At 53.4% G+C, this 27,310-nt stretch overlaps 11 protein-coding genes across 11 annotated transcripts; 5 read left to right on the forward strand and 6 right to left on the reverse strand.

The window, feature by feature from the left end:
* Window positions 1–718: 718 nt before the first annotated feature.
* On the forward strand, window positions 719–2,797 carry HD553DRAFT_370482 (uncharacterized protein; the record flags this gene model as incomplete). Its single annotated transcript, XM_046184170.1, has 4 exons — window positions 719–989; window positions 1,348–1,495; window positions 1,557–1,690; window positions 1,770–2,797. The coding sequence occupies 4 exons, from the start codon at window positions 719–721 to the stop codon at window positions 2,795–2,797; spliced, it is 1,581 nt and encodes a 526-aa protein (XP_046037193.1).
* A 453-nt stretch (window positions 2,798–3,250) lies between these two features.
* Window positions 3,251–6,111, reverse strand: HD553DRAFT_227166 (S-adenosyl-L-methionine-dependent methyltransferase). The gene is made up of 10 exons (XM_046177282.1): window positions 5,867–6,111; window positions 5,434–5,798; window positions 5,157–5,348; window positions 4,723–5,024; window positions 4,547–4,636; window positions 4,413–4,477; window positions 4,084–4,349; window positions 3,889–4,026; window positions 3,727–3,809; window positions 3,251–3,659 (listed from the first exon to the last, which is right to left on the reverse strand). The coding sequence occupies exons 1-10, from the start codon at window positions 5,967–5,969 to the stop codon at window positions 3,332–3,334; spliced, it is 1,932 nt and encodes a 643-aa protein (XP_046037194.1). The 5' UTR covers window positions 5,970–6,111; the 3' UTR covers window positions 3,251–3,331.
* A 187-nt stretch (window positions 6,112–6,298) lies between these two features.
* On the reverse strand, window positions 6,299–7,989 carry HD553DRAFT_310419 (zinc finger protein). The gene is made up of 6 exons (XM_046179838.1): window positions 7,726–7,989; window positions 7,600–7,660; window positions 7,365–7,439; window positions 7,155–7,232; window positions 6,691–6,758; window positions 6,299–6,514 (listed from the first exon to the last, which is right to left on the reverse strand). The coding sequence occupies exons 1-6, from the start codon at window positions 7,728–7,730 to the stop codon at window positions 6,382–6,384; spliced, it is 420 nt and encodes a 139-aa protein (XP_046037195.1). The 5' UTR covers window positions 7,731–7,989; the 3' UTR covers window positions 6,299–6,381.
* A 291-nt stretch (window positions 7,990–8,280) lies between these two features.
* Window positions 8,281–9,668, forward strand: HD553DRAFT_328652 (uncharacterized protein; the record flags this gene model as incomplete). Its single annotated transcript, XM_046181885.1, has 6 exons — window positions 8,281–8,386; window positions 8,555–8,620; window positions 8,686–8,734; window positions 8,829–9,091; window positions 9,185–9,255; window positions 9,330–9,668. The coding sequence occupies 6 exons, from the start codon at window positions 8,281–8,283 to the stop codon at window positions 9,666–9,668; spliced, it is 894 nt and encodes a 297-aa protein (XP_046037196.1).
* A 1,695-nt stretch (window positions 9,669–11,363) lies between these two features.
* HD553DRAFT_310424 (ribosomal protein S19e) lies at window positions 11,364–13,112 on the forward strand. Its single transcript, XM_046179839.1, has 4 exons — window positions 11,364–11,556; window positions 12,363–12,505; window positions 12,600–12,810; window positions 12,892–13,112. Exons 1-4 carry the CDS (start codon window positions 11,534–11,536, stop codon window positions 13,004–13,006), a joined length of 492 nt encoding a protein of 163 aa, XP_046037197.1. The 5' UTR covers window positions 11,364–11,533; the 3' UTR covers window positions 13,007–13,112.
* On the reverse strand, window positions 13,113–16,782 carry HD553DRAFT_310426 (uncharacterized protein). The gene is made up of 14 exons (XM_046179840.1): window positions 16,617–16,782; window positions 16,209–16,545; window positions 16,056–16,149; window positions 15,601–15,983; window positions 15,413–15,525; window positions 15,237–15,338; window positions 14,933–15,154; window positions 14,734–14,866; window positions 14,559–14,661; window positions 14,434–14,501; window positions 14,291–14,378; window positions 14,146–14,216; window positions 13,953–14,087; window positions 13,113–13,889 (listed from the first exon to the last, which is right to left on the reverse strand). The coding sequence occupies exons 1-14, from the start codon at window positions 16,643–16,645 to the stop codon at window positions 13,233–13,235; spliced, it is 2,535 nt and encodes an 844-aa protein (XP_046037198.1). The 5' UTR covers window positions 16,646–16,782; the 3' UTR covers window positions 13,113–13,232.
* Window positions 16,783–16,834: 52 nt separating this feature from the next.
* Window positions 16,835–19,096, reverse strand: HD553DRAFT_310428 (fatty acid hydroxylase superfamily-domain-containing protein). Its single transcript, XM_046179841.1, has 3 exons — window positions 18,058–19,096; window positions 17,590–17,958; window positions 16,835–17,516 (listed from the first exon to the last, which is right to left on the reverse strand). The coding sequence occupies exons 1-3, from the start codon at window positions 18,606–18,608 to the stop codon at window positions 17,114–17,116; spliced, it is 1,323 nt and encodes a 440-aa protein (XP_046037199.1). The 5' UTR covers window positions 18,609–19,096; the 3' UTR covers window positions 16,835–17,113.
* A 288-nt stretch (window positions 19,097–19,384) lies between these two features.
* HD553DRAFT_283899 (Gtr1/RagA G protein conserved region-domain-containing protein) lies at window positions 19,385–21,841 on the forward strand. The gene is made up of 10 exons (XM_046178189.1): window positions 19,385–19,496; window positions 19,564–19,585; window positions 19,666–19,699; window positions 19,804–19,894; window positions 20,106–20,201; window positions 20,391–20,708; window positions 20,800–21,176; window positions 21,265–21,380; window positions 21,460–21,544; window positions 21,623–21,841. The coding sequence occupies exons 1-10, from the start codon at window positions 19,470–19,472 to the stop codon at window positions 21,702–21,704; spliced, it is 1,248 nt and encodes a 415-aa protein (XP_046037200.1). The 5' UTR covers window positions 19,385–19,469; the 3' UTR covers window positions 21,705–21,841.
* A 304-nt stretch (window positions 21,842–22,145) lies between these two features.
* HD553DRAFT_227708 (uncharacterized protein) lies at window positions 22,146–23,154 on the forward strand. Its single transcript, XM_046177286.1, has 4 exons — window positions 22,146–22,402; window positions 22,474–22,490; window positions 22,567–22,778; window positions 22,879–23,154. The coding sequence occupies exons 1-4, from the start codon at window positions 22,279–22,281 to the stop codon at window positions 22,946–22,948; spliced, it is 423 nt and encodes a 140-aa protein (XP_046037201.1). The 5' UTR covers window positions 22,146–22,278; the 3' UTR covers window positions 22,949–23,154.
* A 920-nt stretch (window positions 23,155–24,074) lies between these two features.
* Window positions 24,075–25,468, reverse strand: HD553DRAFT_310471 (uncharacterized protein). The gene is made up of 2 exons (XM_046179842.1): window positions 24,157–25,468; window positions 24,075–24,097 (listed from the first exon to the last, which is right to left on the reverse strand). Exon 1 carries the CDS (start codon window positions 25,022–25,024, stop codon window positions 24,221–24,223), a length of 804 nt encoding a protein of 267 aa, XP_046037202.1. The 5' UTR covers window positions 25,025–25,468; the 3' UTR covers window positions 24,075–24,097; window positions 24,157–24,220.
* Window positions 25,111–27,071, reverse strand: HD553DRAFT_227646 (uncharacterized protein). Its single transcript, XM_046177285.1, has 3 exons — window positions 27,001–27,071; window positions 26,839–26,936; window positions 25,111–26,721 (listed from the first exon to the last, which is right to left on the reverse strand). The coding sequence occupies exons 2-3, from the start codon at window positions 26,851–26,853 to the stop codon at window positions 25,198–25,200; spliced, it is 1,539 nt and encodes a 512-aa protein (XP_046037203.1). The 5' UTR covers window positions 26,854–26,936; window positions 27,001–27,071; the 3' UTR covers window positions 25,111–25,197.
* Between the last annotated feature and the right edge of the window lie 239 nt (window positions 27,072–27,310).

Raw genomic sequence — 27,310 nt, forward strand, 5'->3', positions numbered from 1 at the left:
ATCAACTCCCGCAGCAATCTGAACAAGGAACCCAAAGGCAGGCAGGCTTTGCAGGCGAAGAGGGGGCGAAGCACAAAGCAATCAAAGGGGGCCCAGACTCCTCGTGATCCCGAGTTGCACGAGGTCGCCGTCATGCATTGAGCATTGCGGTCATGGTTCATGGTTCACGTACCGACCGGCCATGGCTCGACGTTCGAGGTCGGTGATCGCTCATCAACGTCATCTTCGCATCCGAACGGATAAATCCATTGCCCCCCCCCTACCTTTGCCCCTATTCAGGCTTGCTAATGCACGTCTCGCAAGCAAGGTATAGAGATAAACAGGGTGACACACGCATCGTATCCATCTGTACCCATCACCGTCAACGCAGGTTCCAGATCCACATTCCATCCATCCCCATATCCTCAATCCTAAGTTATAGCTTATAGATCTTAGATCTCCCATCATTTCGACCCTTACGCCGAACTCGACCGAGAGGTGCTCTCGGTGTTGGCTCGTTGCCCATAAAACACCCGTCGACGGATCTTTCCTCGAGCAGCAACTAGCGTCTCACAAAGACCCTCAAAGCTCGACGAGACCACCAAATTCGCGTCGGTAACGGTACAATCCCTGGAGATTCACACCTTCATTGGTAACAGACGACGTCCGGCAGCTCAAAGTAAAAGGTAGTTGCATGCACCGGTCGGATTGGAGGTGGATCGACGGTGGCGGTGGGACCATGTCGACGACGGACCACCTCTCTCGCCCGGAACGCGGTTCCCACCCCGAAAACGAGAGCCAGCTCAATTACCAGAGCCACAGTCACGGTTCGACCTCCCTTCAAAACCAAAACCAGACTCACGGTCAAGCTCAGGTTCCACATGGCCATGGTCAAAACACCGGCTCGATCTCCGGGCATCAGAAAGGCAAATCGTCGCACCGGTGCACGTACGAAGGGTGTGGAAAGACGTTTGCGACGATCGCGCATATGAAGCGGCACTTGAAGACACGTGAGTCACGAATGCTTGATACATGCTCCTTGCCATGCTTCAGGAGAGGTTGGGGTAGATGGTCATGGTAATACGACGGTGCTGAGGAGCCATAGTGATAGTATCAAGTCTAAGATCCCGAGGTTGACGAAATGTCTTTCCTTTCGCATTATACGTTACGTCGATTTTCGGATCCGGGAAACGGACCATATACCATGATATCCATCATGACACGTTATGATCCACCCGACCCATCTTGAATCCACCTCGAACCTAAACTACGACTGCATTTTCAACTCCGATCCTCGATATCACCTTATATCATATCGTGCTACTCGACCGTCAACCTTCAATCCAAAACGTAATGTCGCCGCCACAGACTCGGGCCTTCAACCGTACGAATGCAACTATTGCCTCAAACGATTCGGGAGGAGTGACGTTAGGAACAAGCACGTACAATCTACACACGAGACGGAAAAGAATGGGGGAAGTGGGCTTGTTGGGGTGAGAGGTCCGAGGAGGAGAAGGTGCGTTGCGGTCTGATATCTCTGGTGCCGGTAACATATGGAGTAAATAGCTGATGTACAGGTTTGGAAGTAGGACGGTCACAGAGGCGGATGGAAGGGAGAAGACCCCCGGCGAGATGAGCGGGCATGATGAAGAGGCGGGGACGCCAGGTGTAAACGCAGTCACCGGGAAGGCCCGATCGTATTCCATGCCAGGTGAGCCAGATTGTTCTCGCGCCCTGATGTCACACCGGTAAAATAGGCTGACATCAGCTTCGAGGAATTTCTCTGTTAGGTGGGCTGAAGCGACCTGCATCGGTGATCAAGGCGGAACCCATCTCTCCCATCTTACTCGCCACGGCAGGTTCAGTATCGGGCCTAGGAGGAGGTCTACCTGGATTATCTTCTTTTGGGTCATACCGACCTCCCCGACGAGACACCTTTGAGGAGGAGAAGCTTGAAGACGTCCTGCTAGAGGATATCAACAGGCGGGCGCAAGAGCATCCGATACAAACAACCACGCCCCGAACGGTCAGCTTCCTAAGCTACATGCCGCCCGCGTCGGGACCGACATCGGCGTCGTCCATGTCCATGTTGTCCTCTTCTTCCGCCTCGGGGGGTTTGCCGACTTCCTCATCGATCTCATCGGGCATGTCGTTCCAGTCACCGACGTACAACCAGTTGCCACCCATCAAGTGGGATGGAGGGTACTTTTCCGAATCGACGGAACAGAGGTTGGGGAAGAACAAACAGGACGAAACGTTGAGTTATGCTATCCCGGGCGTGCGACAGGAGCCACAACAGCCGGTCTCCTCGTATCATCAACATGCGCTGGGCTCGTCGATGCACTCGCAGTCGTTACCTCAGCGAACTCCGATGTTTCACTCGCGACCCATGCTTTACAATATGGACCCGTCCCAATCGTTGACTTCACGAAGTACCTTCGCTCCAGATCCATTGCCTTTCCACCCCGGGCATACATCTTCGCTCTCGCACCCGCCCTCATTCTCACTCCCGAACCCGAACACGCCTTCCTTCGGCTTAGGCCAGAGTCTCCCCGCTGGACCTCTGGACAATCTCCCAAATTTGAACGTGTATATCCCGCGGACGTCGATGTACGGCAACGGACCGATGTCTGCTCCCGCCCAATCGGATCTCGCAAGGTACAACTCTATACCGAGCCTGGGAGCGACGGGGTATGAGACGATGAAGTCGACATCGAATCTCGCAGGCAGATCGGTGGATCCAGTTCAAGAGGCGAAGCAGTATGACGGTAAGAACGGGCATCCTCGCGGTGATCGTCATCTGTTATTGAAGCGCTAACGCCGGCATGTGATACCAATTGACGTAGACTATATGAAGAGCATGGGTTTTGGAAATCCCTTCGAAAGTCGTTCATGACGCTACTCCCGGCAATCAACTCCTGCTCGCCCACACCGCCATACGACACCCTTTGCGTCATGTAACCCAATGCCAACCTTTTTACGACAAACACGACCCAGCCACCCTCGTCCGGCCGATAGCGCCATGACGACGGAACGACATCAAGCCTTCAACGGCGACGGAACCTTTTTCTCCTGCGGTATGGAATTTTGTAAAACGTTTGTAAACATCCGTCGCTTGCCGTTGCTCTTTTCCTCGTCCACGGATTGGCATCAGGTAAAAGCCGATCGAATCGAAATAAGATTGTCATGAGTACATCCCCGTGTCATCTGCCCTTCGGTAGAATCCTGTGACTGTCGCAATTCCGTCCTGCAATAGCCAACCGAGTGTGGGTCGGCTCGGCGATCAAGACCGCGGACGGGTGACAAGTGTTGCTGAGCGGGTGATGCAGATTACATCGACTCCATGTACACGTCAATAAGCCAACCATGCTTCTACAGGCATGATGTTCCTCATGGCCAGCCAAGTAGCTTTAGCGCTATCCACCTGCCATCGATCCAGCTGATCCATCCCGCGGCCTCGACGAAGGATCAGATCGGTATCGAGCGGCGGTCTTCTAGCATGCGGTTCGTCCGGACGGCAGTAATCGTCCTCGTCATCATCTTCGTCATCGTCGTTGTAGTCGTTATGTTTCCAGCCATCCTTTCGAGCGCCGTCGTCAAGCCAGAAGCTAGAAGCGGTATCTCTCAATAGCTCGTCAACTGGTATTTCGTGAGGCAAAAAGGTAGTGAGGACCTCTCGCCTGAAACAGTCAAATCGATTCAAGATCAGCATGTAAGCAAGTTGAACATCGTCTACGCTGTGCTTACCTGAAGGGCGAGGTTTCAAGATCCCTCGCAGAAGGTGGCCGGAATGTCAACAGAGGCGAATGCGTTAGTGTGCAGAAGATGACCTAGAACGCATCCGAACATGATCAGCCTCACTCAAGAAAAATCCGTGTCAATGCTACAGATCGACAGTATTGAGCTTACCATATTGAGCAGTTCCTTGCCGGTCGCATTCGGTGGAGTCCCACGACTGTCTCGGAAAGCCCGGCACTGGGGAAACACATCATGGAGGGTCGCCAGTACAGCTTGCGAGGCACGACTTTGCAAAATTCCTGCAAAGTTCTGTAATCATTTCCGTCAGCGAGGGGTTGAGTGTCTCTCTCAATATCTGCGACTCACGACAACCAGCACCCCGTCCGTCTTCATCGTCATGGTCAAATCCCACCAGAACTCCTTCGTGAACAACTCGGCGGGAACGCTGCCCCCGGTGAAGCAATCGTGTATGACATAATCCGTTTGATCACGGGGTCGCAGAAGACGACCTGCCGACCTTATGGCAGCTGCTCGGGTCTCGATCGATCGGGCGCCATCGTCCAGGACGAGTCGGGTAGGGTTCCGCAAGCCAAAGTATTGGTGAGCGGCGTGGTAGACGGCCGGATCGATCTCTGTAACGGATAGAGAAGTAGCCTGAACATCAAGATGATATGTGCGTGACGAAAAGAACTCACCTGTAATCTGTACTAGGACTCCATCCATCATCAAAGCGTGTGCGGCAATGCCCACTCCGAGTCCGCTGAGCGATATCAAAAGTTTCATATCAGCTTGTGTTGCAGGACGACCGCATCTGAGAGAGCAGACTCACATGATTTCCGCGTTCGGCCTTTGCTTTCGATCGAGAGACGTCCGTTCGACCAGCTTGACCGCATCCTGTAGAACAAATGTCGAAAAGATCCTGGCTCGCGAACTCTTCGTCAGCATCCTCATCTCCTCGTGACCCGCTTGTACCGTGACCCTCTGGCTTGCTAGACGCCGACTCACGATTCCCCAAACTCGTCCTGTCCATCCTTGTCTTTCCTAACCCAGCGTCCCCCCAATAGACTGTGATCGCACCTCAAGAACCTAAATCCATACTCGACGTTCTCCCCGACGACAATCTGTCCCGTCAGGCTCCTTGTCGAGTTCAAGATCTTGATCGCCGGCGCGGGTCTATCGGCGGGTGCGCCGGGAGGAGCCGGCGTAGGTGGGAGGCTGATGGTATAAGGGAAAGGGGTTGGGCGGACGAGTGATATGGTGACTACAGCGAGGAGGGCAAGGAGGAGGAGTTGAAGGAACCTTTCGACCTTTTGGGTGGATGGGCGAGTGAGTCCGGCGTGAGATTGCGAAGCGTGGTATAGACTGGCAGCGGAGAGTGCGACCAGCTACAAATTCTCATCAGATTCTTTATTTCACGTAATCACAGCATTCTGACTCACCGCAGTGATAGGATGTTGTAACTCGGGCCTCATCATCCCTTGCAGAGTTGCCACAACCTGCTGTCCCACGCCGCCCTTCAAGCCGATGAGACCCAGCTTAACCAGACCCGTAAACAAGGATACTAGAACAGGTCTGGTCAGCCTAGTCTCGCTATCTCCTTGTACCTGGACGTATCCACGGTAAAGGAGCTCCTGTTGGGTATAAAAGGGTGCGGTGCAAGGTAGTCAGCGAGACGAGTCGCTGCATACCGAACAGTACATGCCCAGAGCGACTTACGGCGTTATGCACAAACGTTCCTGTTCCCAGTACGATGACCGGTCCTAAGAGGACGATCAAAGTCCCTACCGCACCCCCTACTGAATCTCCTAGGTTCCCCGCTGTCCTGGATACTTTATTATAAGCCCTGACGGCGACCATCAAATCGATTCCAAGCAGCACCAGAGCGAGGTTCATATCGATATCCAGCTTTGTTCTTGAGGCAGGGAGGCTTCCGTGTAGAAGAACTTGCAGGAAGAACAGAGACCATACTACGTGGTCCAAGTGCAGGTTGACGGGGATGGAGCCGAAGAGGGGGTGAAGGAGATCAGGAATGATGTGAATCGCTGACGAGACGGTAAGGATTGTCAAAAAGCAGCTGATAGCTGTACCAACGTGTCGATCGATCGATTGTCAGGACATCCCACCTGAGGCTAGGTGCAACCGAACTTACCAAGAGATCTCGAGCTACGAGCCTCATCAGCCTGTCCGACAATCGCTCTGTCGTTTCTGGCCGTACCGCCAGACACAGCGGTAGCCTTTTTCTTGGTGGCCATGATCGTCGAGACGACTAGCCCTTGTTCTGTCTGACGGCTCTTGTGACGCCGTGATTGATCGAATAGGCTAGATCATCGGCAGAGTTGGTGCTTGACTATTTACTATCTTATGAGGTATAGGATGAGAGGTAATGGAATGATGGCATGTCGGCCGTCGTTGTTGATGGGACTCAGATCTGAAACCCCCTCCTTGCTCAACAACATTCCGCGAATTCGTCATCATCCGTATCCAGCAGCCAGCAGCAAGTCCCCCACTTCCACTCCCACTTCACACCTCACAACGGATCGCCGGTCACCCTAGATGTAACCACTTGCGGATCGCAAAAGGATAATGCTACACATCATCTATATCTCAGATCCGAACTTGATGATACAACCATAATCTGCTCATCCCCGCCTTACGCCCTGCCCCTCACTCCTCTTGATACCCTTTCGGAACGAACCCAGCTCTCGGCCGTACATCCAGCTTGTCCGCCTGTTCCGCCGCTGCCCTCGTGAATATCGATCGAGAGGGGTCGATCTTGACCCGGTCGTCCTTGATCATCCTGCAGTCGATGATAGGTGGATGGATGGGAGAGTATAGTTCCGGCGTATCATGGATACGATGTTGATGGAGCCATATGAGGTAGAGGGTATGCAGTGTGGATGTCAGCAGTTGTTCTATGTCCCTGTACGTAGCATGTACCCGAGGAGCATCAGGATCTGGGACACGAATACGCACCTCGAATCTATTCGCGCATCCTCTCCCTCCACACCTAATACCGCCTGAGGTGTCTTTGCCTCGATGACCTGTTGGGTTTCTCGTCCAATGTAGAGAAGTCCAGTCGGAATCGAGAACACTCGGTCAAGACGGTAGCAGTCGAAGCGCAAGGTCGGTAAGCGATTTTCCGTTTGCAAGATGAGTACCCGTCCATCACGGTCCGTCCGTTAACCATTTTGGTTTATTGATATCGGTGTTACCGTCATCGTGATGGCGTTTGTCGTTTCGTGACGAGAGCATCGATTGACCGAAAACGATGCACCCAGATCAAGAGGAGTGCCCCAGTCCAGAAAAAGCAAAAAGCAAAAGCAAGTGTATCCAAATCAGTCCCCTACGCCCACAAGCAAGTTGTCTTCACAAGAGAGAGAAAGAATTTGGGAAAACGAGTGTCAAATGATGAGGAAAAGCAGGACGACGGTACTGACGTAATGGTTGTCGCAATGCGGGCAATACTCGTCCGACTCTTCATACTGGTTGATATCCTTCCTGAACGCTTTCTTGCACTGTCGGCGTGTTCCAGGAGAAAAAGGGATAGACAGGCGATATATTGGTCAGTGAGGGCTCGTTATTGGCTTATGTGGCGTCTCGAGCTGGAGAGAAGGACAGAATTGAAGCGGAGAGGGAGAGCAACTCACCTTTTTGCAGATGAAATGCATTTCCGTCGTCTTCCTCAACTCGTGGTCTGATTTCTCCGCATGGCATTGAGGGCACTGCTCACGGTGTCCGAACCGTATCCATCATCGACCGTGTCCATTTCCAGCATCCAAGATCCAGCATCCAGCATCGACATGAAGACAAGAGAGAAATATCATCAGCCTGGAACTCAGGTCATCCGGAAGCAAAGATGACAGATGATGTGTATCCACTGACGTCGAACCATTTCTGACAACACGGAGCTCGGATGGAGACTTGAGCGTTGAGGACGTGTTTGCTATTCGAGCCGCCGGTGTTGCTGCTCAGCTGGAGAAAGCCTGCTGGAGAAGGAGTTGAGCTCACCACATGTTGATTATTTGCGATAGATTGGCTTAGCTGAGGTATCTTGGTTTGCAGAGTTGAAATGTAGAAACGATAACCAAGGTAGAAAGCGAGTTGAAGTAGTTGAACAACGTCCAACCGCGGTGTTTATTTTGTGGCCTAACCCCGCGAACCCCGTCGTGGGAAACGCCCCCGCCAAGGGAGAGAGGACATTCGGCCGCCCTTCTACTCGGACTTTGAGGTGGGGACACGACGACCTCACATCTTTCCATACGACAAACAGGCTGCACCTCAAATCCAGAGAGGGGCAAGATATCCAGCTTGGGACTCGGTTCTGATCAGATTCACCTCTTCGATACCATATCGAGGTTGGTCTGGCTGCTCACTTCCCCCCGACTCGAAGCAATTGCCGCGCGTTCGTCTGTTCGGACAAGCCCGCCTTCCCCGGCTGCTACTGGCTGGTCAGCTCGTCATCAATCGAAATCATCCCCATCTCATCCTCCTCCCTTTCTCTCTACTTATACCCCTCTTCACTCATTCATATCGAACGCTTCCTCGTAGTTCTTCGGCGGCAAGATGTCGTACAATCACCGTCTACCTAAAAAGTTCGACCCGACCCCGAAGCGGCATCACGGATGGACCTTTATCATCTTTCTCTTCGGGATCGTCCTCCCGCCCATCGGTCAGTTGCATTCTCCTCGCACATATCGCTATACCATTCGCTGATGCTCGCATCTTGTGCTCCTGACTGTTCCTCTTGCTGTTTGTTGTTCTGTTCCCTGTCGAAAACTACGCCGTTGCCATCGTCGTATCGCGTCACCCGGCCCTGACGTCGCGTCGTCATCAATAGCCGTAGCAGCGAGGTTCGGGATCGGGTCTGATTTCTTCCTCAACTGTTTCCTCTGTATCTGTGGATGTAAGTTTGACCACATCGTCTCTCGCTTCTCGTTCTGAGTGCTGACGTTCAGGGCCGGGTTACAGATATCCCCAGCCACGGGCACAACTTTTACATCCAGAACATCCGTAACAAGTGAGCTCGTCCTGCCCCTTTGATATCGCCAGCAAACGTCCGTACACTCGGCTAACGTATACTACTTCAATTCAAACCCGTGTCACGACCACAGCGACGGCCGTAAACGAACCCCGAAATGGATCAAGAAGGCCGGCCTAGTCGACGATTCTGAAGACAAGCGCCGGGCGGCCAAATCCCAATGGGCTAAGCGTTACGACGAACGTCTCCCCAATTCGACACTCGATGAAGCCGATTTGGCCGAAGGTGAAGAGGGTGGCAACTATGTGCCTTCCAGGACAATCGATGAGGAAGAGGTTGCCAGAAGGAGGAGAGAGGGGTTGTGGTCGAATGAGGATGAAGAGTATTACAACGAGGGTGAGCATCTAGTTCGATTCAGTGGAAGCAGTGGGCAATTGTTGCAAAAGATCAGCGGCTGATCAGTCTCTTCTCGCTCGGGGGCAATGATAGAGCGTGAACACGACAGGGCGCCCAACCAGCAGCACTGGCATTACCCAGCCAATTTCGAAGGCGCCGAAGCCGTAAGTCACGCGCCTATACTTCGCTATCTACTGTCTGCAAGCTTTCTGATCATTTACATCTCGTCCCCACGTAGACCCCAAGCAAATCACTCGGTCTTCCAGGATTCTCCGGTTCCAAGAAGAAGGCCAAGAAGCCTGACCCGCACACTTATACTTCCAACTCGAATGCCGACCGGCCTTGGGACGCCCAATTCGACGACGACGTGCCCGAGTGGGGTCGAGAGTACGGATCTCGAGGAGGTTCGGGTACCGCTGCAGGTAGGGGCAGGGCAGGGACGGAGTCGTCTGACGGCTACGGAGGCGGGAATGGGAACGCGTACGGCTCGGCAGGCGGCGGCGGGAATAAGAGGGATTCGGCGAGGGTTGGGGGAGGAAGGGCGGAGAGGGATGAGGATTGGGATCATCAGTTCTAAGCCCAAGTACAGGCGCGGGATGGCCTCGGTCTGGCTCGACACTTCCTGGATCGAGCAGAGCTACACCGCTGTCAAGTGATTGCCGGACTTTTCATCCCAAATATCTCCTGGACCGCCTGCTCGCCCTATTCCTGCCGACTGCGATAAAGCCTGCTATCCGGTCTCGTCCTCCTCTTCAACCGGATAGAGGCTCTTATCATCATCTATACCAAGCTCAAATACCACGCGACTCATAACTCATAACCAATACCCCAATCCGCCTCTTACCCCTCGGCGATCATTCGATCACATCCCTCTTCTTTTCACCGTACTTCTCGAGATCGACACCGGACGGAACGCCAGGTCAATCCTACGTGACCAGACGCCTGACCGGTCTTTTTCGTTCATTTCGATGTTCGTCCCCTTGCCCGAGAATTCAGACGCCTCTTCCGCCTGGTGGAACATACCTACCTTAACGAGGCCCACCCTATTTCATCTGTCGGACAACCTTCTCGTTTGCGACCCAATTCTCTTTTTCTCCGTTGGGATCTGTCTGGATTGTACCAGTAGGAAATGTATGACAATTACAAATCGATGATCTTTGAGACCGAGAGACTGACTATACTACCCTGTGAAATTATTTCCATTTACTACGAAGGCTACTATCCCAGTGCATAGCCAAGAAGAGAAAGGAAAACTATCCCCGATTCGCTCGGGGTTCCAGTGACGTAGAACAAGCTAGTCGCTTCCTCGCACTCCCGCACAGAAGCAGCGTACAACCGTTATCGCGAGTACGCGCTGCGAGCGTTTCAATTACCGGGCTGATCGCATGCACTGGCACGATGGCCATGTCACCTTATCTATATATGGGTCGGTCGCTTGATCCACACGCAGAGGAGCCTGCTCTAGCCGTTTCTGTAGGCCGCCCGGCTTCTCAGGTTGATAGTGTTCTAGAATGAAACCTGGTCAACGATCGATAAATCGACAAATTGGACACTCATAGGATACCCGATGAAATTGCTGATTCGCCACCTTGAAACTTTCGCCTGTCACATCATCCTCGCCGAGAAGACATCTGGACGTTGTTGGGGTCTGCGTTCTCAAAACGAAGGCACACAACTACCTGGTCAGGTCTCGCTTTTGGGAACAGCTCAAAGTGTCACGAAGACTCGGTGAGGCTGAGGACGTATGGTTCATTGTGAAACCTTCAGTCATGGCTGGTTCTCTGATGGGGAATGACCTGAATACGAGGGCCAGCTCTCCGTTGGGATGCGAAACGCTGGGGGCATTCGGACGCATCAGGCAGTTTGCAGTCCTATGTTGAAGACAGCTCAATGGGATAATCGCAGAGGGCAACGTGATCGAACAAGAGGGAAAAAGAGAAGGTGCAGAGATGTACGGCACGAACGTCGAATGCTGCGGTGCTGCGAATCGAGATAAGTGTTTCACAACGTGACGCATCTCGTTTCAGAAGAGGAGAGGCTGAGGTCGGCGATAACTCCGACAACAGAAGCGCGTCGCCCTCTCGAGCCCTGGTCAAAACGCGTGAAGTCGATCTTCCCTGAAGAAGGGTGTGCGAGTCAAGCAGAAGCGCAACTCGGATCACGCGCGCTTGGGCGACCTCGCTCGCTCACCTAGCGATTCCGCTGAGCCAACCACCGGCCCAGCCCAGCCTGTGCGAGGGGCCAGCGACCTTGCTCGCTCAGACCCGACCCAGAATCAACGACCCCCTCCCAGCGATCCCGAGGTGCCCGCGCAGCGACGACCCAGGATCTCTGCCTTCTTCTCTCTTCTCGTCGTCTTCGTCTTAGTCCAGCAAGCACCGCCAACCCTTTTCTTCCCGCCCACAGCCTCAAGAAAAGAATCAAAAAAGCTAGTCTCTCATCATGCCTGGCGTTAGGGATCTCTCGTGCGTATCCGTATCGACTCTTCAAGGCCAAGGAGGGAGGATACGATGTGAATTGAGGGTGGCGGAAGAGGGAACGGGAGATGAGGATGTGTAGCGGGAGTGTGACCAAGGACGAGGAGAAACGGGACAGAACGGGATCGATCAAGAGATAGGCTGCTCGGGGAAGTTTGACGAGCGGAAAGGGACAGCGATATCGAATAGAGGGATGTGGGCTAGGCATTGGTGGAACAGCAACACGACAGGACAAGATGCACAAGCTAGCGACACCAGGATGTCGCCAGGCGAAACTGCATGAAAGAGAGGATTAGCGACATGGTGCAAGACACGCTCATGCAGCCAAGTCTGCCGCCAATCAGGAGCAAAGACATGTCCTTCCACCGACCGCTACTCTGGTTGTTCCGATCGTGAGATCCAGCAGCAAACACACGAGGCTGCGACTCTGGATTCGAACCACCTGTCGGATCTGCGTCTACTTCGCATCGCTATCTGTCGTCTGGACACTTCACCTTCGAGGAAACAATCAACAAATGGCGACTTCACAAACTCTACTCGTTGAGACACGCCACTGCCTAGCCTCGCCCAACTATCCGTCGAGAATCGCTGTCTCCCCGATTCGAGAACGACCCGGCAGCTGAATCGTTTCCACGTCCCTCGGCCTCCTCTCGCTCCGACCAGCAAACACCACCTCTGCTATCATCTCCTGTTGCCCTCCGCTTCGAGCCTATCCTCTCGCACCTCCTTCGACAAGCCAGCCCAATCCGGAGATCAGCGGCTGACATTCTTCTCTCCCGTTTCGTATGTCTCAGTGCCGATGCTTTCATCGCTGCCTACTCTTCGCACTTGAAGCGATCCGGAAAGTTGGAGGTTCCCAACTGGGTCGACACCGTCAAGACCGGTTCGTTCAAGGAGTTGGCTCCTTACAACCCGGACTGGTACTACGTTCGAGCTGGTGAGTCCAACGCGCAATCCATAGCTGAGTTGCATCGAATCAAGAGGTATCTAACGACAATCTGTTCCGGTTCCGCTTGCGATCCTCGAATTAGCCTCGATCGCCCGACACATCTACCTCAGGAAGCACGTCGGTGTTGGTGCTCTCGCCAAGCTCTACGGAGGTGCCCACCGACGTGGAAACAGGCCCTCTCACCACAAGGACGCCGCTACCGGTGTCCAGAGGGCCGTCCTCCAGTCTTTGGAGAAGATCGGTGTGCTCGAGAAGGCCACTGACGGTGGAAGGAAGATCAGCGTTGACGGACAGTGAGTGTTGCAAATGATGATTCGATGCTTTGCGTTTATGCCGAACCTTCGCCGACTGACGATCTTGACCGCACTCTCTAGGCGTGACTTGGACCGAATCGCCACTTCGACTTTGGAGAGCCAGGTCGAGGAGGAGTCTGACGAGGAGGAGGATGAGGAAGAGGACGAGGAGGAGAACGACGAGGACGACGAGTAAATTCTTTTGCTCGATTTTACCGTCTTCCATCATCATTCATCCAGCGTAGCAGCAGCGGCAGCCTTACTCTCGGGGAAAGAATATGAAATATATTTCTCAGGGTTACATTTTACCGGTCGGTATGGTTCCGATGAGGCTGTTTCTGAGTGTTGCCGTTGGGCTAGAATCGATTCTAACAGCAATAGCGTTGTAAAACCAGGCCCTGCATCTCCTTGCATCAGGTCTATCAGAGCCCAGTCCAGTCAAGAGTACCACTTCGTGGAGCGGTTGATATATCGAGCGCCGGCAGAAGTCCAGATGAGGTTTTGGTCAAGCGCCGACTGGTATGTACACGCGGAAAACTCCTGCGTCGGCTGATTTTCAGGACCCTTTCACCTTTTGAAGGGGAATGCTCAGGTCGTTTGGTTGTTGTTGTTTGTTGGGCAGTGTGTTTGTGTCCTTTGGGGTCCGGCAGTGATTTCGTAGCGCGCAGTGGCTTTCTCGGAGATGGGGATTCGGACTTGATCACAAGCGCGGTCCGAGGCTTGAAAGGCGACAAGTCCACGATGTCGGTCCCAGAGAGGTGATGTGCACAAACGACCCGAGTCAGACTTGCTTCGAGACCCGCCTGGCGTTGCGCAGCGAAAATGGTATTGTCTCGGTCCATATGTCCAAGAGCTTTGAGACATGCAGCCAGGTATTCTAGTCCCGATAAAGCCTCTGTCCAGGATCGATCCAGGTGCAGTTTTTCTACGCGTGGCCATCTCAACGCATGATACCTGGATTCTGGCAGCTTTTGAAAGCCTGCGCCCATGAGCTCCGCGTTCAGTGGCTGATTGAACACGACGCTTGGCGGTGGAGAATCATGCCTCAAGGTCAGACGATACGACATTCCCGGTATACTCTATGGGATGACCTGCATTAGCTGAGATTGTCTCGACGATGGCCAATCGATACATGGACTTACCTGGCAATACCTGCCGCCATTACGCCAGTGCCTTGAGGGTATCTTGCCCAGCTCCACATCTCGATTGACGCGCTCCAGCTGATCCCTGTTCAAGCCGTAAGAGACGGTGAAGAGGACTTCGAAATGAGGCACTTGCTATAAATGGAATGAGCTTGGTCAATCGCGACGGCTTGAATCGTCATAGCGGTCCTACCTGACGAGATAGCACCTCTTCTGGGTTGGTGAGAACCGCCGCGTATAAACTCGTCAGGACTGATGTACCGACTACCGCGAATCGATTGATCGATAGAATCCAAGTTGTTCAAGTTGCTCCCGGATATATACGTCGAATCACTCACCTCGCAATTCTCTGGCTCTGTCCCGGTCCCAGCCCATTCCTATTATAGCTAGGTCGACACAATCGCCCATTCCAGGTATATAGTCACGCTATTGGTTGGGCTGGTAAGCATCGAGGATCAGGTCTGCTTATGCTGAAGCTCACCTTGAGTTTGACCCATCGCAAGCGCGAGTCATTATACGGAGACTCTGAAGCTTTGAGTACCAGACCCTCTGCCAATCTCGACTTCAACTCAAGTCACAGACTCCCCCATCGCGTGTGAAACTGACCTTCTATACGTCCGTTTGAGGCTGCGAATATGGTCGCCAACTGTTGTTTTGCAACTTCGTTCCCCTGAGAGAGATCTATTGGGTATCGCTCTGCGAGTTGACTCTGAAAACGATCACGGGCGAAACGGTGTGAGGTCGAGTCTGCCTGCACTCGATACAATCCAATACTACTGACAAATCCGGGAATTGCATGCACGACCTCTTCCAAGCGTTGTCGTCGGGTAGCATAAGGGTGTTTCAAGAGAGGCACCCCGTCAAGGTACAAGATATCAAAAAAGGCAAGATAATAGTGCCGGTGATGCGAATGGCTGATACGGTATGGAAGCCATCAGCTTCTTGACCTCGAGGCGACCATGGCGACGATGAAGACTTACTCGTTAGACCTGATTCTACTGAGATTCCAAAACTCTTCTATTCCAGGTCCCCGACCTTGCCCACGACAAGTCTCATTGTAAGGTAAAAGTTCCGCTTCAAGGATGATCGATCTGATTTTGTCCGACCGGCTGAGTTTTGGTATTGTGTTTATTCTCTGAAGAAGCTCAGGGTGGCAAGGTAGCTCTGAATGGATATCGTAATCCAGAGAAGCCATGATGATGCTGCGTTTGCAAAGTAGGAACAGCGGTGGTTCTCGAGTTGGCCCTTACATGTCTACAAGTTGGTTTCGTGCGAAGGACTTACGAATGACAAGCAAGTCTGTCCATCGTGCTATCCCGCTTGGATTTCGAGAAAAGGCGAATCTGCGGTCGGTCATCGGGCTCAGACCAGACGTGTATTTGCACTCTGCAACACAGAAAGAACGGGGTTTCCGAGGTGAGAAAACAGAAAGCTTTGCCTTTATCGTGTCAACCGCTCACCTAATCCCATCGTATTTTGTCTCTGCCCAGATCTTCTTCGTGCGGTCACCCGACGGGCCGGCGATCATCTTCAAGGCCGAGTGAATGGACCGACCCTTCTCGCACTTGGGTATCTACACAAGCGCAGGCATTATATTGAGCCGCCACGATTTACTTCCAGGTCCGCAAGGTATCCAAGAGCGACTCACCTCGACATTAATCCCAGGTCTGACCAGATCAACTGGATTGGATATCAGGCCCAAAGCTGGCCGTTGTCGTCCTCCTGCTCCACCGCCCCGGGATTCTATCTCGTCGAGAACCACATCCAAGTTGCCCCATACCTTGTGCAATAGCCGCGCTTCCCAATCCCACAGTTCCAGCGCTTCGAAGATGTCCAATTGCGGAACCGCCTTGTGTTCCACAAGCAGAGCTGTTGTAAAGTTCAGAGCTTCTGGTGGAAGGGGAGAAAGCAACGGTCGGAGGTCGGTCAGGATGATCTGGGTGAGGACGGAACATGCGTAGGGTGAGAGGTTGGAGCGGATGAACAGGTCGTAGAGGATATCGGTTTGTGAGCGGGGTGATGGATGTTGAGCTGTATGTCAAGTCGAGAGGTTCAGTATCAAAAGGCTGGGTGATCACTGCCCAAAAGCGTTTCGAGACTCACCGTCACCGACTTGTGAGAACGGCGAATGGCTTGCTAGTTCGTCTAAGAGATTGTCGATCTCTGCCAGCGAAACGTTTGACACCTTGCCTGTTGCCTATCATCCGAGACGAATAAGAATGAAACAATTTGGCTGTCTTATACACGACGGCTCACCCTGATACTCATCACATTCCTTATGACCCTCTCAACCTCTTCCCCTAAGCACCCGCTCGTCCCCCTTCCCCCAACCCCTTCGTTCCAGCCATACAGAGACCCGGCCTGCACCTCGTTCAGGCGCATGACATCGCAAAACTTTCTAGCGAGAACGGTCTCCTTCATCTGATACCTCCTTCTCGGCATGAAATGCGGAAAGAGGAGCCGGAACAGGTGGGTTCCATATCGTCGAGGTAGCGGGCAGGGCAGGGATCGCAAGAAGGCTTTGAACCGGTCTTTCGATTGGGTATGGGCGTCCGGTCTCGTCTGACCGAGGTTATATATCAAACGGACGAAACTACAACAAGGCGATCAGGCAGGCTTAGTCGTGATGATGACAGATCGGGGTGTGGTGGAGTACAAGCTCACTGCTCAAAGCTATCAGGCTGGACCTGCATTACGACGATCGCCGCGGTGTCCGCTCGGGACAAGACACCAGAGAACAACCCACCAGTGACTTGATTAGTTTTCGATTTCGCAAGTCTGAGAATAATTCGGAGCGGTCGCTACAAGGCGAAGAGGAAGGACAGACAAGATGATGCTGATCGATCGCAGAAACGCGTTCCCTTTCTCGACCTCGGACGCGTCACGCGACTCTTTCATTACTATTATTGATCATTTACTGGGTACACTCCCACATTCAAAACAATCGTACTGCGCATCCTGTACCCTTTGCTAGGACCGGGCTAACTTGGTCAGCAACCGACGATGACAACAGATAACCTGGTACTATACATCATATCGTCATGGCGGTAGCGAACGTGGGTTGTGGTCTCGATAACAAATTATACTAGTAAAAACAAGTCGGAAAGATTGCGATCTTCTCGGCGATGTGAAACCGAGTATCAGACGACGCGGATCGTCCCTCACGTCCTCCTCGCTCTCGATCTCGTCTGTACCCCCTGTCCTCCGTTCGGTGTTATTTGCAACCCCGTCGTCTTTCCTACGACCGACTCCCGGTCCCGCGTCTTGATCTCCTCCAACTCGACTCCGGAATCGATCTCTTCCACTGGCGTCCCCCTCCCCGACTCCTCTTCCGATTCCTGGTCGTGCTGCTCCACAATGTCCCCCTTGATGGCAGCGACGACATCGTGACCGACCTCCAGGACGGGCTTGATGACCTTTTCCTCGACCTGAACGACGCTCTCCTCGACCTTTTCCTCGAGAGCGTGGGCGAGCGCTTCGGCCTTGGCAGCGGCTCGACGGGCGTACATCTTGGCAGCCTGTTCGGCCGACATTCGAGTGCCCAAGATCTCGTCCCATTTGGTGCTACAAAACCGTACATAGCGATCGCCTGTCAGCCTACCTGCTCTCTGTACACGCATGAGCACGAGCGACTCACAAGAAAGGCTGCGAAAAGTTCTTCTTGATCCCCCAACTCTGATGGTGCAGATCGTGGTACTCGGTATTGTTGCCAAAGACGGCCTGGAAGGGGTCCCACCAGATGTTGTATCCACAGTGGTCGTCCACCGTCTTGATCGTGCTTATCCCAAAGAGGACGATGGATTGCCTGACAGTCATCCCTGCTGCCGAGTGTGCGAGGACGGCACCGAGAGAGTCCAAGAGGAGGCCTTCGATGGGGTGGTTGTAGAGGGCTCCAAATGCGTAGGGGACGTAGAGACGGTGATGCACCGAGTGGAAATGGCGGTAGAGGAAGGGAACCGTATGGAAGAGTCGGTGAAGGAAGTATTGCCAAGTGTCGATGATGAAGCTGTGCGTGGGAAGTATTTATTTCGTTTGTCGGTCAGTACGGTTCGCTTGTCTCGAACATCGTTGTGCTCTTGAAGCCGAGCCGGACCGGCAGACTCACAAAGCAAAACCCATCTGCAACAAAGGCACCCCCCACCAATAAACCCATCCGGTAACCTTCTCGCCTCCCAATAGCCTCGCCGCCGCAAGAGCCGTCTTTTCCCCCAAAAGCACCTGCAATCCGCTCCCCAAGACCCCCGCCAAGCCCTTCATGTCACTCGTATGGTCCCTCCAGACCTCCCTCTTCAAGATCTCCTCTTCGCTCTCCAACCACACCATCCCGAGTGCCGTCTGGACGACTTGCTGGATGACCACGGCCTTGATCACTTCCCCCACGGTCGCCCTGTTGCGAGCGAGCACTTCTTCCGACTCGTGGATCCTGTATTTTTCAAAGAATGGTAGTTCGGCACAGTCGATGGCGTGCCAGATGAGAGAAAAGACCCAGTAGGCGACGATGGGTACGAGGAGGGAGGTGACCTTGTCCGTCATGAACGGGAGGATCGAGGCGCCCGTCGGATGGTAGAACGGGTAGTGGGGTTCGGTTGGTGTGAGGGTACGGAGGAGGGAGGAGTTGGCGGGTGGTAGGAGGGCGGTCATGATGGTCGAGGACATGTTGTTGTTGTTATTATTATTTGTCAAGTCGTTTCTCGAGTCCGGGATTTCGACGATGACTAGATCGAGAAGATTCTCTTCTTCAAGTAGAGTTCCTCGTCAACCGATCACCAGCTTGATTTCGAACCCAGATGACGGGTTCGTGCCAATCTAACTAGTGCAGGATGCTATTGACCTAGTGCGCTTCGTTGCGGATGTGACGATCTACCGGCGTAGATTTCGAGCGATCGTCCGACTCTTGAGGCAAAAGTCGTGTGGAGTCGATGTCGGACCGCCGCCGGGATTTCGTGCTGCTGACAAAGGGCAGCGAAAAGGCGGTGATAAATAGGATGTCGCGGTGTGTCCAGTGACTGATGTTCGTCTGTGTATGCGTGTGTATCTATCTTGTTTGTTCTTGGTTTGAGGGAGGTAGCTGTGTCGAGTGCGGGATGTGTGCTTTTATGAGTAGAGAGTAGTAGTGATCGTAGAGAGTAGTGATGGATCTCGAAGAGTGACGTCGAGCGAGCGAGCGAGCGAGGTTTTGTTTTCTTTTACCCAAAACAGCCAGAGAAGGGGCGGCCGAGAGGGAGGGGAGGTCCGCCGGAGCAAGCGGGGGGGCGTCGGCGTCGGGCGGCGTAGGGAGCAAAAACAGGTTCCGAGATCGACCGATGGTCACGTGGCCTCTTGTTTAGAGCCTACTTTCTCACGCGTGCTAGGGCGATATGACGAATGGATGATCTTTCAACCTCTTGTCCTTATCACAGAGACCCCCCATCCAGTCTGATCTACGCTTCGAACCTGGGGTACTTCTGAACTCCTCATATTGACAGAGGACCCCGTACACCATAGACCTCATGCTATCATCAGCCATCTCCATACACCATGCCGCAAGATAACAAGAAGAAAAAGGTCAGTCTCGTGCGGAAGTTCAAGACCGGAATGTCGTGACTGACCGAGTCTTGACCTCGTCGTACAGGTGCTCTTGATGGGCAAGTCTGGTAAGCCTCGATAGTCCTCTCGATTCTTGCTCTGGGGAATATAGAAACGCTCATGTTGCTGTACGGAAACCTTTCTCTAGGAAGCGGCAAGACGTCCATGAGATCCGTCATCTTGCAAGTCCCCCCTCTCAGAAGCCATCCAACCTGACTCGTATCCCCATGACCTAGCTGACCTCTCATTTCATCTCGGCCTTACAACACCGCGTCACTTATGATAGCTCGAACATGATCGCCAAGGATACTTCCCGGTTAGGAGCGACGATGGATGTAGAGCATAGTCATGTGGTCTTTATGGGCGGATTAAAGTTGGTCAGTCGTCGATTTCTCTGTGTGATCTCTCGCTTCACGGTCTCTCGCCATGTTTTTTCGTGATCGATCTGATCGTGGAATTCGTGCTCATAATCTTCCATCATCGTCTCTTTTCTCTTATATCGACTCGTCAATCTTCATCTACCTTACCCACCTCACCGCGCTTTGCTCGCGATCACCTGCTGTCGCCCGCTCTCTACCCGCCTCAAAGAACCTCTGGGATTGCGGAGGTCAAGAGAATTTCCTCGCCCATTTCATCAGTACCCAGAAATCCGAAATCTTCAAAAACGTCGCCGTCCTGATCTACGTATTCGATGCAACGACGCCCACCTCTTATTCCTCTCCCGCGGCGTCCGGGAGCGGGACTGGGAGTGGGAGTGGTACAGGGACTGGGGTAGCGTCGGAAGGGCCTTCGTCGCCTTTGTCGGACCACCTCAATGGACAGGTTGGGATCGGCACCAACGGCAACGGCAATAACAACGGCAACGGAGAAGAGCGGACCGAGACCGAATGGGAACGCGATGTCAAGTACTTTGAAGAGTGCATCGAAGCCCTCTATTCCCTCGCCCAGGAAGAACAGACCGAGACCGACCCCTCGGCTCCGGTCGTACCCCCGAAAGTCTGGGTGCTGGTCAACAAGATGGACATTGTCGGGGACGGGGTGGCGAGCAAGAAGATCAAGGTGTTCGAAGAGAAACGGGACGAGATCGAGAGGAGGTGTGGGGCGGTGGGGAAGCGGTTCGGGATGGATGTGGGGAGGGGAAGGGGCGTGAGATGTTTCGGGACGAGTATCTGGGATGAGAGTCTTTACAAGGTGGGTCGCTCCCAGACGCCAGAGGGTCACTTTACGGATGGCTGATCGTGGCATGTCGCTTCGGTTGGATGTACCCGCTCGCATCAACCAGGCCTGGTCTTCGGTCATTCACAACCTCATCCCCAACGCCGCTCTGATCAACTCTCACCTGACGCATCTGCGGAACATCTCTTCATGCCTGGAAGCTGTGCTCTTTGAACGACAGACGTTCCTCGTGCTCGCCAAGAGCGGATCCGGGTTGGACGCCGACCCAGATTTGGACCCGGGCGCAAGTACCGGTACGAACAAGACTCTGGGGAATACGGGCGCGGCAGAGGACGAGGAGAAGAACAAGGTCAAGGCCAAAGCGGTCATGATGGATGTCGAGGGCTTGGACGAGGTCGAGGTCGCCAACGGGGCTAGGGGGTTGGAGAGGAAGCGGTTCGAGAAAATCAGCGAAGTCGTCAAGGGATTCAGGAGGACTTGTCAGTGAGTTAGCGCAGGCTCCGAGGTCCGCGAGGGCGGCTGGTTTCAGACGACGGCTCACTGACAAGTGGTGTGGTTCCATCGTCCGTAGACGGAACAGCCAGCCGTTCATCAACCTGGAAGCCAGGTTCGACAACGCTTCGATCGGGTTGGACGTCTTGACGAGCAATACCTATCTCATGCTCGTCAGCTCGGAACCCTGGGTCGGTGAGTCTCGAGTCGAACAAGGTCGATACCGTTTCTCGTCCAGTCGAACTGACTCTCGTGGAGGGGGGATTGCGTGCAGAACCGAGCTTGTTGATGTTCAACATCGAACAGGCTAGACAACATTTCGAGGAACTCACGGGGGAACAGGTCGAGAACCCTTGTCTGTGAGTGACAGAACGGCGTGACTAGGGACATTGGACGACAAGACGCTGATTTCGACGTCGGGTGGCCGGTACGAGCAGGATATGTAAATCTCACCCGGAGAGCAAGTATCGGGTCGAGGATTCGATAGCGGAGAAACGGGAGGAATGGGGTCATGGCTAGAGCCGCGTGAGACGAAAGCCGACTGTAGTCGATTCGATGTGATGTTTGGGGGATGTTTTGTACTCATACGGACTGTTCAGATTCTCTCGGTTGTATCGTATGGTATACCTCGTTACCTATGTCTGCAAGTTGTGTTACTATTGGTCTCCTTGAGTACAAGAAGGTGCCCACAGTCGATACAACCTTTGCTCAAACACTCGAGGCCGACGCAGAACGGGTGACACCTATGATCCATTTGGACTATGAGTCCAGTCAGCTTGCTGGGTCTCAAATCACATAATCGATTGCGGACTGGCTCGAGTACAAGAAAATCTTGCCCCACGCTCCGATTTACGGGGTCTCTGTGGTTGGCTACTCGTTCAGGACCTGATTGAGGCCCTCGGGCGAAGACAGGGCGCAAGACGCAAGTTCCAGTCATCATCAGTCTTGTCGATGAACGGTCTAGATCCCTTTCCGCAAAGTGGAAGCCGATCGGTTCTGGATCGCATATCGCCCGTAGAATCTTTGGCGAGGTCCGTTTCGGCGATCACAAGCGCGAAGGAGCCGGAGCCGAGGAACCGGGGTCGGCCCGAGCATGACGACAACAACATCATCTTCAGCAATTCAGAGGGTTCATGACCATGAGCAATATGGAATAAAGACAGCTTCCCATCTCGAATCACTTGTTGTTGACCATTCAATCTTCGACACCATGCCCAGCAAGTTCTAACAGATGTCTAGATCGAACGCGGACGATCGCTGAGCTTAGCTGCCGATTCTATTTCTACAGAGATCTGCCACATTGTCGTCAGTGCACATCACGCCGACCCGAGTTGAACCACCTACCAACTCGACTTGCTCTCTGCCTCGTATCATACTACAGCTCTGGAAGCTCAAGGAAGGAGTATCCTTGCAGACCGCCAAGGCTTCCATTGACGCGCTGTCCAAGCTCAAGGCGCCCGGCCGTCTATCCTGCCAGATCACGCCTACCGTAGGCCCGTCCGACAGGATCCAGGGGTTCGAGCTCGGCATGTACTCGACCTTCGAATCTATGGATGCTTTGAACACCTATGCTACCTCGAAGGAGCACGTAGAGTGAGTCATTTGCCGACCTACCTCGTGTCTCGCAGGTATGGGGTCATCGCGCTGAAACCGATCCCCGGGCGTGCGACCTGTCCCTGCCTCTGTCGAACAGCTGCGTCGACAACAACGTCAAGCCGTACGTCACATCGCCTTTGGCCTACGACTGGGAGATCCCAGAGTGATTCGCGGAGCAATCGGAGGACCATACCTATGGCCTCTTACGGCACAAATACGTACAAATGGCCCGTGTCATTATCAGAAAAGCCCCCCATGCCGACTATTCAAGCATTCTTGTCGATTGACCGATTAAAACTGCAGAACGACCGTTCAGGGCCGAGGGACACATCTAATCTCCTTATCGAACACTTGACGTTTCGCATCGTCCGCCCTGCAGACGTCGATTCAGAAGAAAACGTCCGAGCCGGGATCCGAGTCGAGCGTATCCACGGCCTAGTTGGGTGAGCGAAAGTCGCAGCTGAAGTTCAGTCTCGATGAACTAAGCTATGGCTTCGTTTGAGGGCTGCCTTTTGATATGAAGCCAGGGGTGTTCGTCATCAAGTATCGGGGTAGGAATAATGTTGTGCTGATTGTCACGTCACCGAACACGGCGGGAAAAGTTCGATAGTTGCGGTCGCTGATCTTTGCGAGGCCTTTCGGACGCTGACCGTCAGTCAGATCACCGGATTCTCGGTCGCAAAGCATAGAATCACTCGCTACATCCCGACGAGGTGATGTAGTGGCGGAATAATATTGATTCTACAAGCTCGACAGACAAAGTTACCAGGAAGGCATAACGGCTTGGCCTACCCGATACTATATACTAGAGCTTTTGCCGTTCCGACCGATATGGATACTTCGCTTAAATATTCGTAATATCGTAATTGCTAGCGGTCACATAATGTTGGGGTATGTGGGATCTCAAAACTTATTTCTGGCTAAACTGCAATAATCCCGTCCATGACAGACCAGTCATGCCAGTCATCAAACCCAGAGTCGGAAAGGTTGGTTGGGGGAGTGTCTGATTTGCCGCGCGAAACACGCAAGCTTTAAGCTGTCGTCTGCGTCGATGTATACATGGCCGACTGACCATGCTAATTCTTCCTTGCGAGTTTTGCCTGCTCCAACTGGTCTTGCCTTGCTTCCTCCGTCGCCCAGATCTCGTCCAGCCGGTCGAAACACTTGATCTCGCAATCGAGAGCCGTCCCTTCCGAGATATCGAGAGTTCCAGCGTCCAATCCGGCCTTGATCTCCTCAAGCGCTGAGTTGACAGCGGTCCTGAATTCGCCCGCGCAAGTTCGAAACCAGCGCCAGTCAAGATTGTGTTCCTCGGCCTGATACCAAACGACACCATTCAGCAATCACGGAATCACATTCTTCTGTTTGGACCCACGTCGTTGAGAGGGACATCGGTGTCATCCCAGAACAGCTCCTTCTCATGAAGATCCTCCATCACCTCAAAACTGCTGATTCCACCGGTGGAGTAAAGGATCTGGCATAGTGTTCGGAGGTGTATCAGCACCCAGCAGGATCGAAGAGATAACCAGATTTCTGACCTGTTGCATCATGAGATACAGCTGAGATTCGGCATCGTCTACATAGCAGTGTCGGGCGTGTAGATTCATCAGTTCTGAACGTTGCTTCTCGAGCTTCCTTTTTTTGTCTTCGCATCGTCTGAGCTCGATCGGTCGGTAAGGGTCATCGTCGTCCATAGCCGCGAGTTTGTCGCAATCTAGCTCATATTGTCTCTTATCTCTCATGTGCGTGTCCCTTTTGTTCGTCAGTCCATGGATTCGCCGGCTCATGAACATCAACGTGCCAGATCGAGCATCGTCCATGCTCAAATCCAGCGCTCCGACTGGCTGATCCCCAGTCTGACCCCGCGGCGTCTTGAGATAGCGAGCGTTACCAAAGTCGATGAGAACGCAGTATCCCGTAGCGCTTCGCAGAACATTCCCATTGTTCAGGTCGCGGTAGTGGAGACCGATCTTGGCAAGCCATCGTATAGTCTGAGTGAGACTTCGATGGAAGCGGACGTGGTTCCGCAAGGTGGGTAGATCCTCGTCAACGTGTTTTCCCTCGGTACAAAACGTGATGATCGTGGTGTTTCTTGTACGCCCATCCGCTGTTCTCCAACTGTCGAGACGGATCTCGCTCCCGGGGATCCCGTTGATAGCATGACCCACAGGGAATGGCAGCAGAGGCACGACTTCCCCTTCTGCGATGCATCTACTCCGCGCTGTATCTATGTGTCCGACCATGTCCAGCTCGTGATCATAGAATCTGTCCGGTAACCAGCTACTCTTGATGACCAAGGGCAATGCTTCGTGCGGAAGCGTTGCATCGACGTTGTCGACACGCTGCGCTGTGGCCGCCCAAGCAGCGGTTCTTGAGCCCCAGAGCACGGGCGAGACAGCGAGCCTTCGGATATTCTTTAGACGATATTCAACAAGATCGCCATCGGCTTTTCGTACCGATAAGTTCTCTTGAGGAGATGGCTGCCATTGTTCCGATACGAGGCAGGGTGGTCCGGACAGCAGAGCGATGGCACAGATGATCTTTTCGTAGTCTTTCGGTTCCCTAAAACTGTATGCGGGTGAAGTGCTGATGCTGACAGGGTCAGTCTCGAAAATGCGTAATAGATGACCGCATAACGAGAAACAAACATTCCTGCCCGAGACCGGATGATTCTGCAAGATTTTTCGCTTTTGTAAAAGGGCGCAGAGGTTGCCAGGGTGGTGTAAGCAAAGAGGCTGGAAACTATATCGAGCCAGCAGGGGAGACTGACAAGATAACGAAGCATTTGACCGAGCAATTCATCCTTGAGATCCCAGCTGGCTTCCACCTTGACTTCGCCAAATGTGAGGACGTGCTCCCATTGCCGGTCATCATCCTCTTCGGCATGATCGCCGTGAACGATGATGTCGATCTTGTTCTCAGGAGTCTCAATACTACTACGGCCGGGTTGCGGGATATCGCCATCTTTCATGTCATGATTGCCCGCGGATCTGAAAATGCCGGTCAACCGCTGTTTAGTGCGGCCTCCGACAGCCGCCGCTAAGCGTCGAGTAACGATGTTTGCGAACTCGGCGCCCTCTCCAGATAGCACGGCTTCTCCTGACGGGTTATTGCGATGAATCGTTTTCAACTTGTCCGTCAGCACATGGAGATGATGCCCTGGGGTCTTCATCTCGTGCGCAAGTGTTTTCACGACCGCGTTCCAACGTGACCTCTCTGTCGGAGTCATATCGCTGGATGGTTGAATATCTATCATCTTCTTATTCACCCTGCCTCTCATGGCCATGAGCAGCTCTGCTTCTATCACCTTGTTCTTGGCCACATTTGAGCTCAACTTCGCCTCGCGTGTCCTGGGAGGGGTGCCTGCATCATGTAGTCCGGCTTCCGGAATAGACAGGTGCTGCCGTAGAGAGCTCGCACGGTGCTGTTGGGGCTGCGGAACAGGGACGTCGTTGTCCAGCACTCCTTCGCCTGCAGGCAAGTACCTAGCATCAGCCGCGAGGTCGACCTGTCGGCTCTGGTGTCGCACGCTATAGATATGCGACCTAGTTGCTGCATCTTTGTGGAGCAGCTGGTCACGTTGACGGCGGCGTCGGTCCTTAACCTCATCTTCCTCCGTCACTTCCCTGTAAGAAATTGCCATCTTGAATCCGTGCCGGGAACATGCCGTAGCTTCAGACGGATTCGAGGCATTGACGGTAGCCGATTCCATAGGGGTAGAAACGTGCGCTTGAGCGGTGGGTGCAGGTGATTGGACGCGGTCTGACGAGAGGCTGAGGTCTTGTAGACCCGAAGCAACTGAAGAAGCGGAATTGGCGGATCTCGTTCTGGTCGCCAGGGGCCCAAAGACATCGTCTCGGTCCGCGACATGCGCTGGTCTCTTGCCTCTCGCCTCTCTTGGGAGCCATGATGTTGAGGGGATGTGGTTCAGAGTAGAAAGCTTGAAAGATAGCTCAACCAGATTGAGAACGGATGACAACGAATAAAATTCGATCACGTCAGATCCTGCGAACATTTGTGAAAAGAGCTCGGTCCTCCTTTCACTCGTTGGACTTACTGGATGATTGAGCATGATAAGACGCTTGTCACACGTGCAGCAGAGCGACAAGATATCCTCGGCTTTTGTATCAAGGTCAAATGGGTCGAAATCACTGTCTACAGAAGATGGCACGCTCGAATCAGTCTCAGGCGACCGTATCATAGGTCCTCGTGGACTAACGTCTTAGTCCGGACGTCTTCTCAGACTTGGTTGTGAAGATAAATCGTTGCTTGGGTCGTAATGCAGCCTTGTGGCTTGTTGCGTCCGTGGTATGCGGTCAAAGGCACCCTACCAGGTTGGTCGTGTCTAGGCTGTTCTTAGGGGGTCTGAGTTTGCCGATCAGCGAAGTTAGCGGGACGCAGTTCAGCATACTGATCCTCGCCGCTTATAACGAGGCTACTTCACTTGCCGTTGATGTGTTCTTTCGTTGGAGGAGAAGCTGAGTCTCGAAGGTCGACTTTAGTGGCGACTTGGACGAAGGCGTCGCCGT

Source organism: Filobasidium floriforme, assembly GCF_021052385.1.
Source record: "Filobasidium floriforme strain CBS 6241 chromosome Unknown HD553scaffold_9, whole genome shotgun sequence".
In the NCBI taxonomy this organism is placed as follows: domain Eukaryota; kingdom Fungi; phylum Basidiomycota; class Tremellomycetes; order Filobasidiales; family Filobasidiaceae; genus Filobasidium; species Filobasidium floriforme.

What these genes read in the sequence shown, in the direction of transcription:
- HD553DRAFT_310471 (XM_046179842.1), bottom strand. Translation starts at nt 25,024, where the DNA reads ATGGTCGGACACATAGATACAGCGCGGAGTAGATGCATCGCAGAAGGG.
- HD553DRAFT_227708 (XM_046177286.1), top strand. Translation starts at nt 22,279, where the DNA reads ATGACGACAACAACATCATCTTCAGCAATTCAGAGGGTTCATGACCAT. An exon ending in ACCTCGAAGGAGCACGTAGA is followed by an intron (nt 22,779 to 22,878) that starts GTGAGTCATTTG and finishes TCTGTCGAACAG; the next exon opens with CTGCGTCGACAACAACGTCA.
- HD553DRAFT_310424 (XM_046179839.1), top strand. Translation starts at nt 11,534, where the DNA reads ATGCCTGGCGTTAGGGATCTCTC. An exon ending in CTGGTACTACGTTCGAGCTG is followed by an intron (nt 12,506 to 12,599) that starts GTGAGTCCAACG and finishes TCCTCGAATTAG; the next exon opens with CCTCGATCGCCCGACACATC. An exon ending in AAGATCAGCGTTGACGGACA is followed by an intron (nt 12,811 to 12,891) that starts GTGAGTGTTGCA and finishes CGCACTCTCTAG; the next exon opens with GCGTGACTTGGACCGAATCG.
- HD553DRAFT_310419 (XM_046179838.1), bottom strand. An exon ending in CGCATTGCGACAACCATTAC is followed by an intron (nt 6,759 to 7,154) that starts GTCAGTACCGTC and finishes GAAACCCAACAG; the next exon opens with GTCATCGAGGCAAAGACACC. An exon ending in GATGCGCGAATAGATTCGAG is followed by an intron (nt 6,515 to 6,690) that starts GTGCGTATTCGT and finishes CATCGACTGCAG; the next exon opens with GATGATCAAGGACGACCGGG.
- HD553DRAFT_310428 (XM_046179841.1), bottom strand. Translation starts at nt 18,608, where the DNA reads ATGTCCTCGACCATCATGACCGCCCTCCTACCACCCGCCAACTCCTCC. An exon ending in TTGCAGATGGGTTTTGCTTT is followed by an intron (nt 17,959 to 18,057) that starts GTGAGTCTGCCG and finishes TCCCACGCACAG; the next exon opens with CTTCATCATCGACACTTGGC. An exon ending in AACTTTTCGCAGCCTTTCTT is followed by an intron (nt 17,517 to 17,589) that starts GTGAGTCGCTCG and finishes ACGGTTTTGTAG; the next exon opens with CACCAAATGGGACGAGATCT.
- HD553DRAFT_283899 (XM_046178189.1), top strand. Translation starts at nt 19,470, where the DNA reads ATGCCGCAAGATAACAAGAAGAAAAAG. An exon ending in AAGATAACAAGAAGAAAAAG is followed by an intron (nt 19,497 to 19,563) that starts GTCAGTCTCGTG and finishes CTCGTCGTACAG; the next exon opens with GTGCTCTTGATGGGCAAGTC. An exon ending in TCCATGAGATCCGTCATCTT is followed by an intron (nt 19,700 to 19,803) that starts GCAAGTCCCCCC and finishes CACTTATGATAG; the next exon opens with CTCGAACATGATCGCCAAGG.
- HD553DRAFT_310426 (XM_046179840.1), bottom strand. Translation starts at nt 16,645, where the DNA reads ATGCAGGTCCAGCCTGATAGCTTTGAGCA. An exon ending in GGAATGTGATGAGTATCAGG is followed by an intron (nt 16,150 to 16,208) that starts GTGAGCCGTCGT and finishes CTCGGATGATAG; the next exon opens with GCAACAGGCAAGGTGTCAAA. An exon ending in AAGAGGTGCTATCTCGTCAG is followed by an intron (nt 14,088 to 14,145) that starts GTAGGACCGCTA and finishes TTCCATTTATAG; the next exon opens with CAAGTGCCTCATTTCGAAGT.
- HD553DRAFT_227166 (XM_046177282.1), bottom strand. Translation starts at nt 5,969, where the DNA reads ATGGCCACCAAGAAAAAGGCTACCGCTGTGTCTGGCGGTACGGCCAGA. An exon ending in TCGTAGCTCGAGATCTCTTG is followed by an intron (nt 5,799 to 5,866) that starts GTAAGTTCGGTT and finishes ACGTTGGTACAG; the next exon opens with CTATCAGCTGCTTTTTGACA. An exon ending in GAACGTTTGTGCATAACGCC is followed by an intron (nt 5,349 to 5,433) that starts GTAAGTCGCTCT and finishes TATACCCAACAG; the next exon opens with GAGCTCCTTTACCGTGGATA.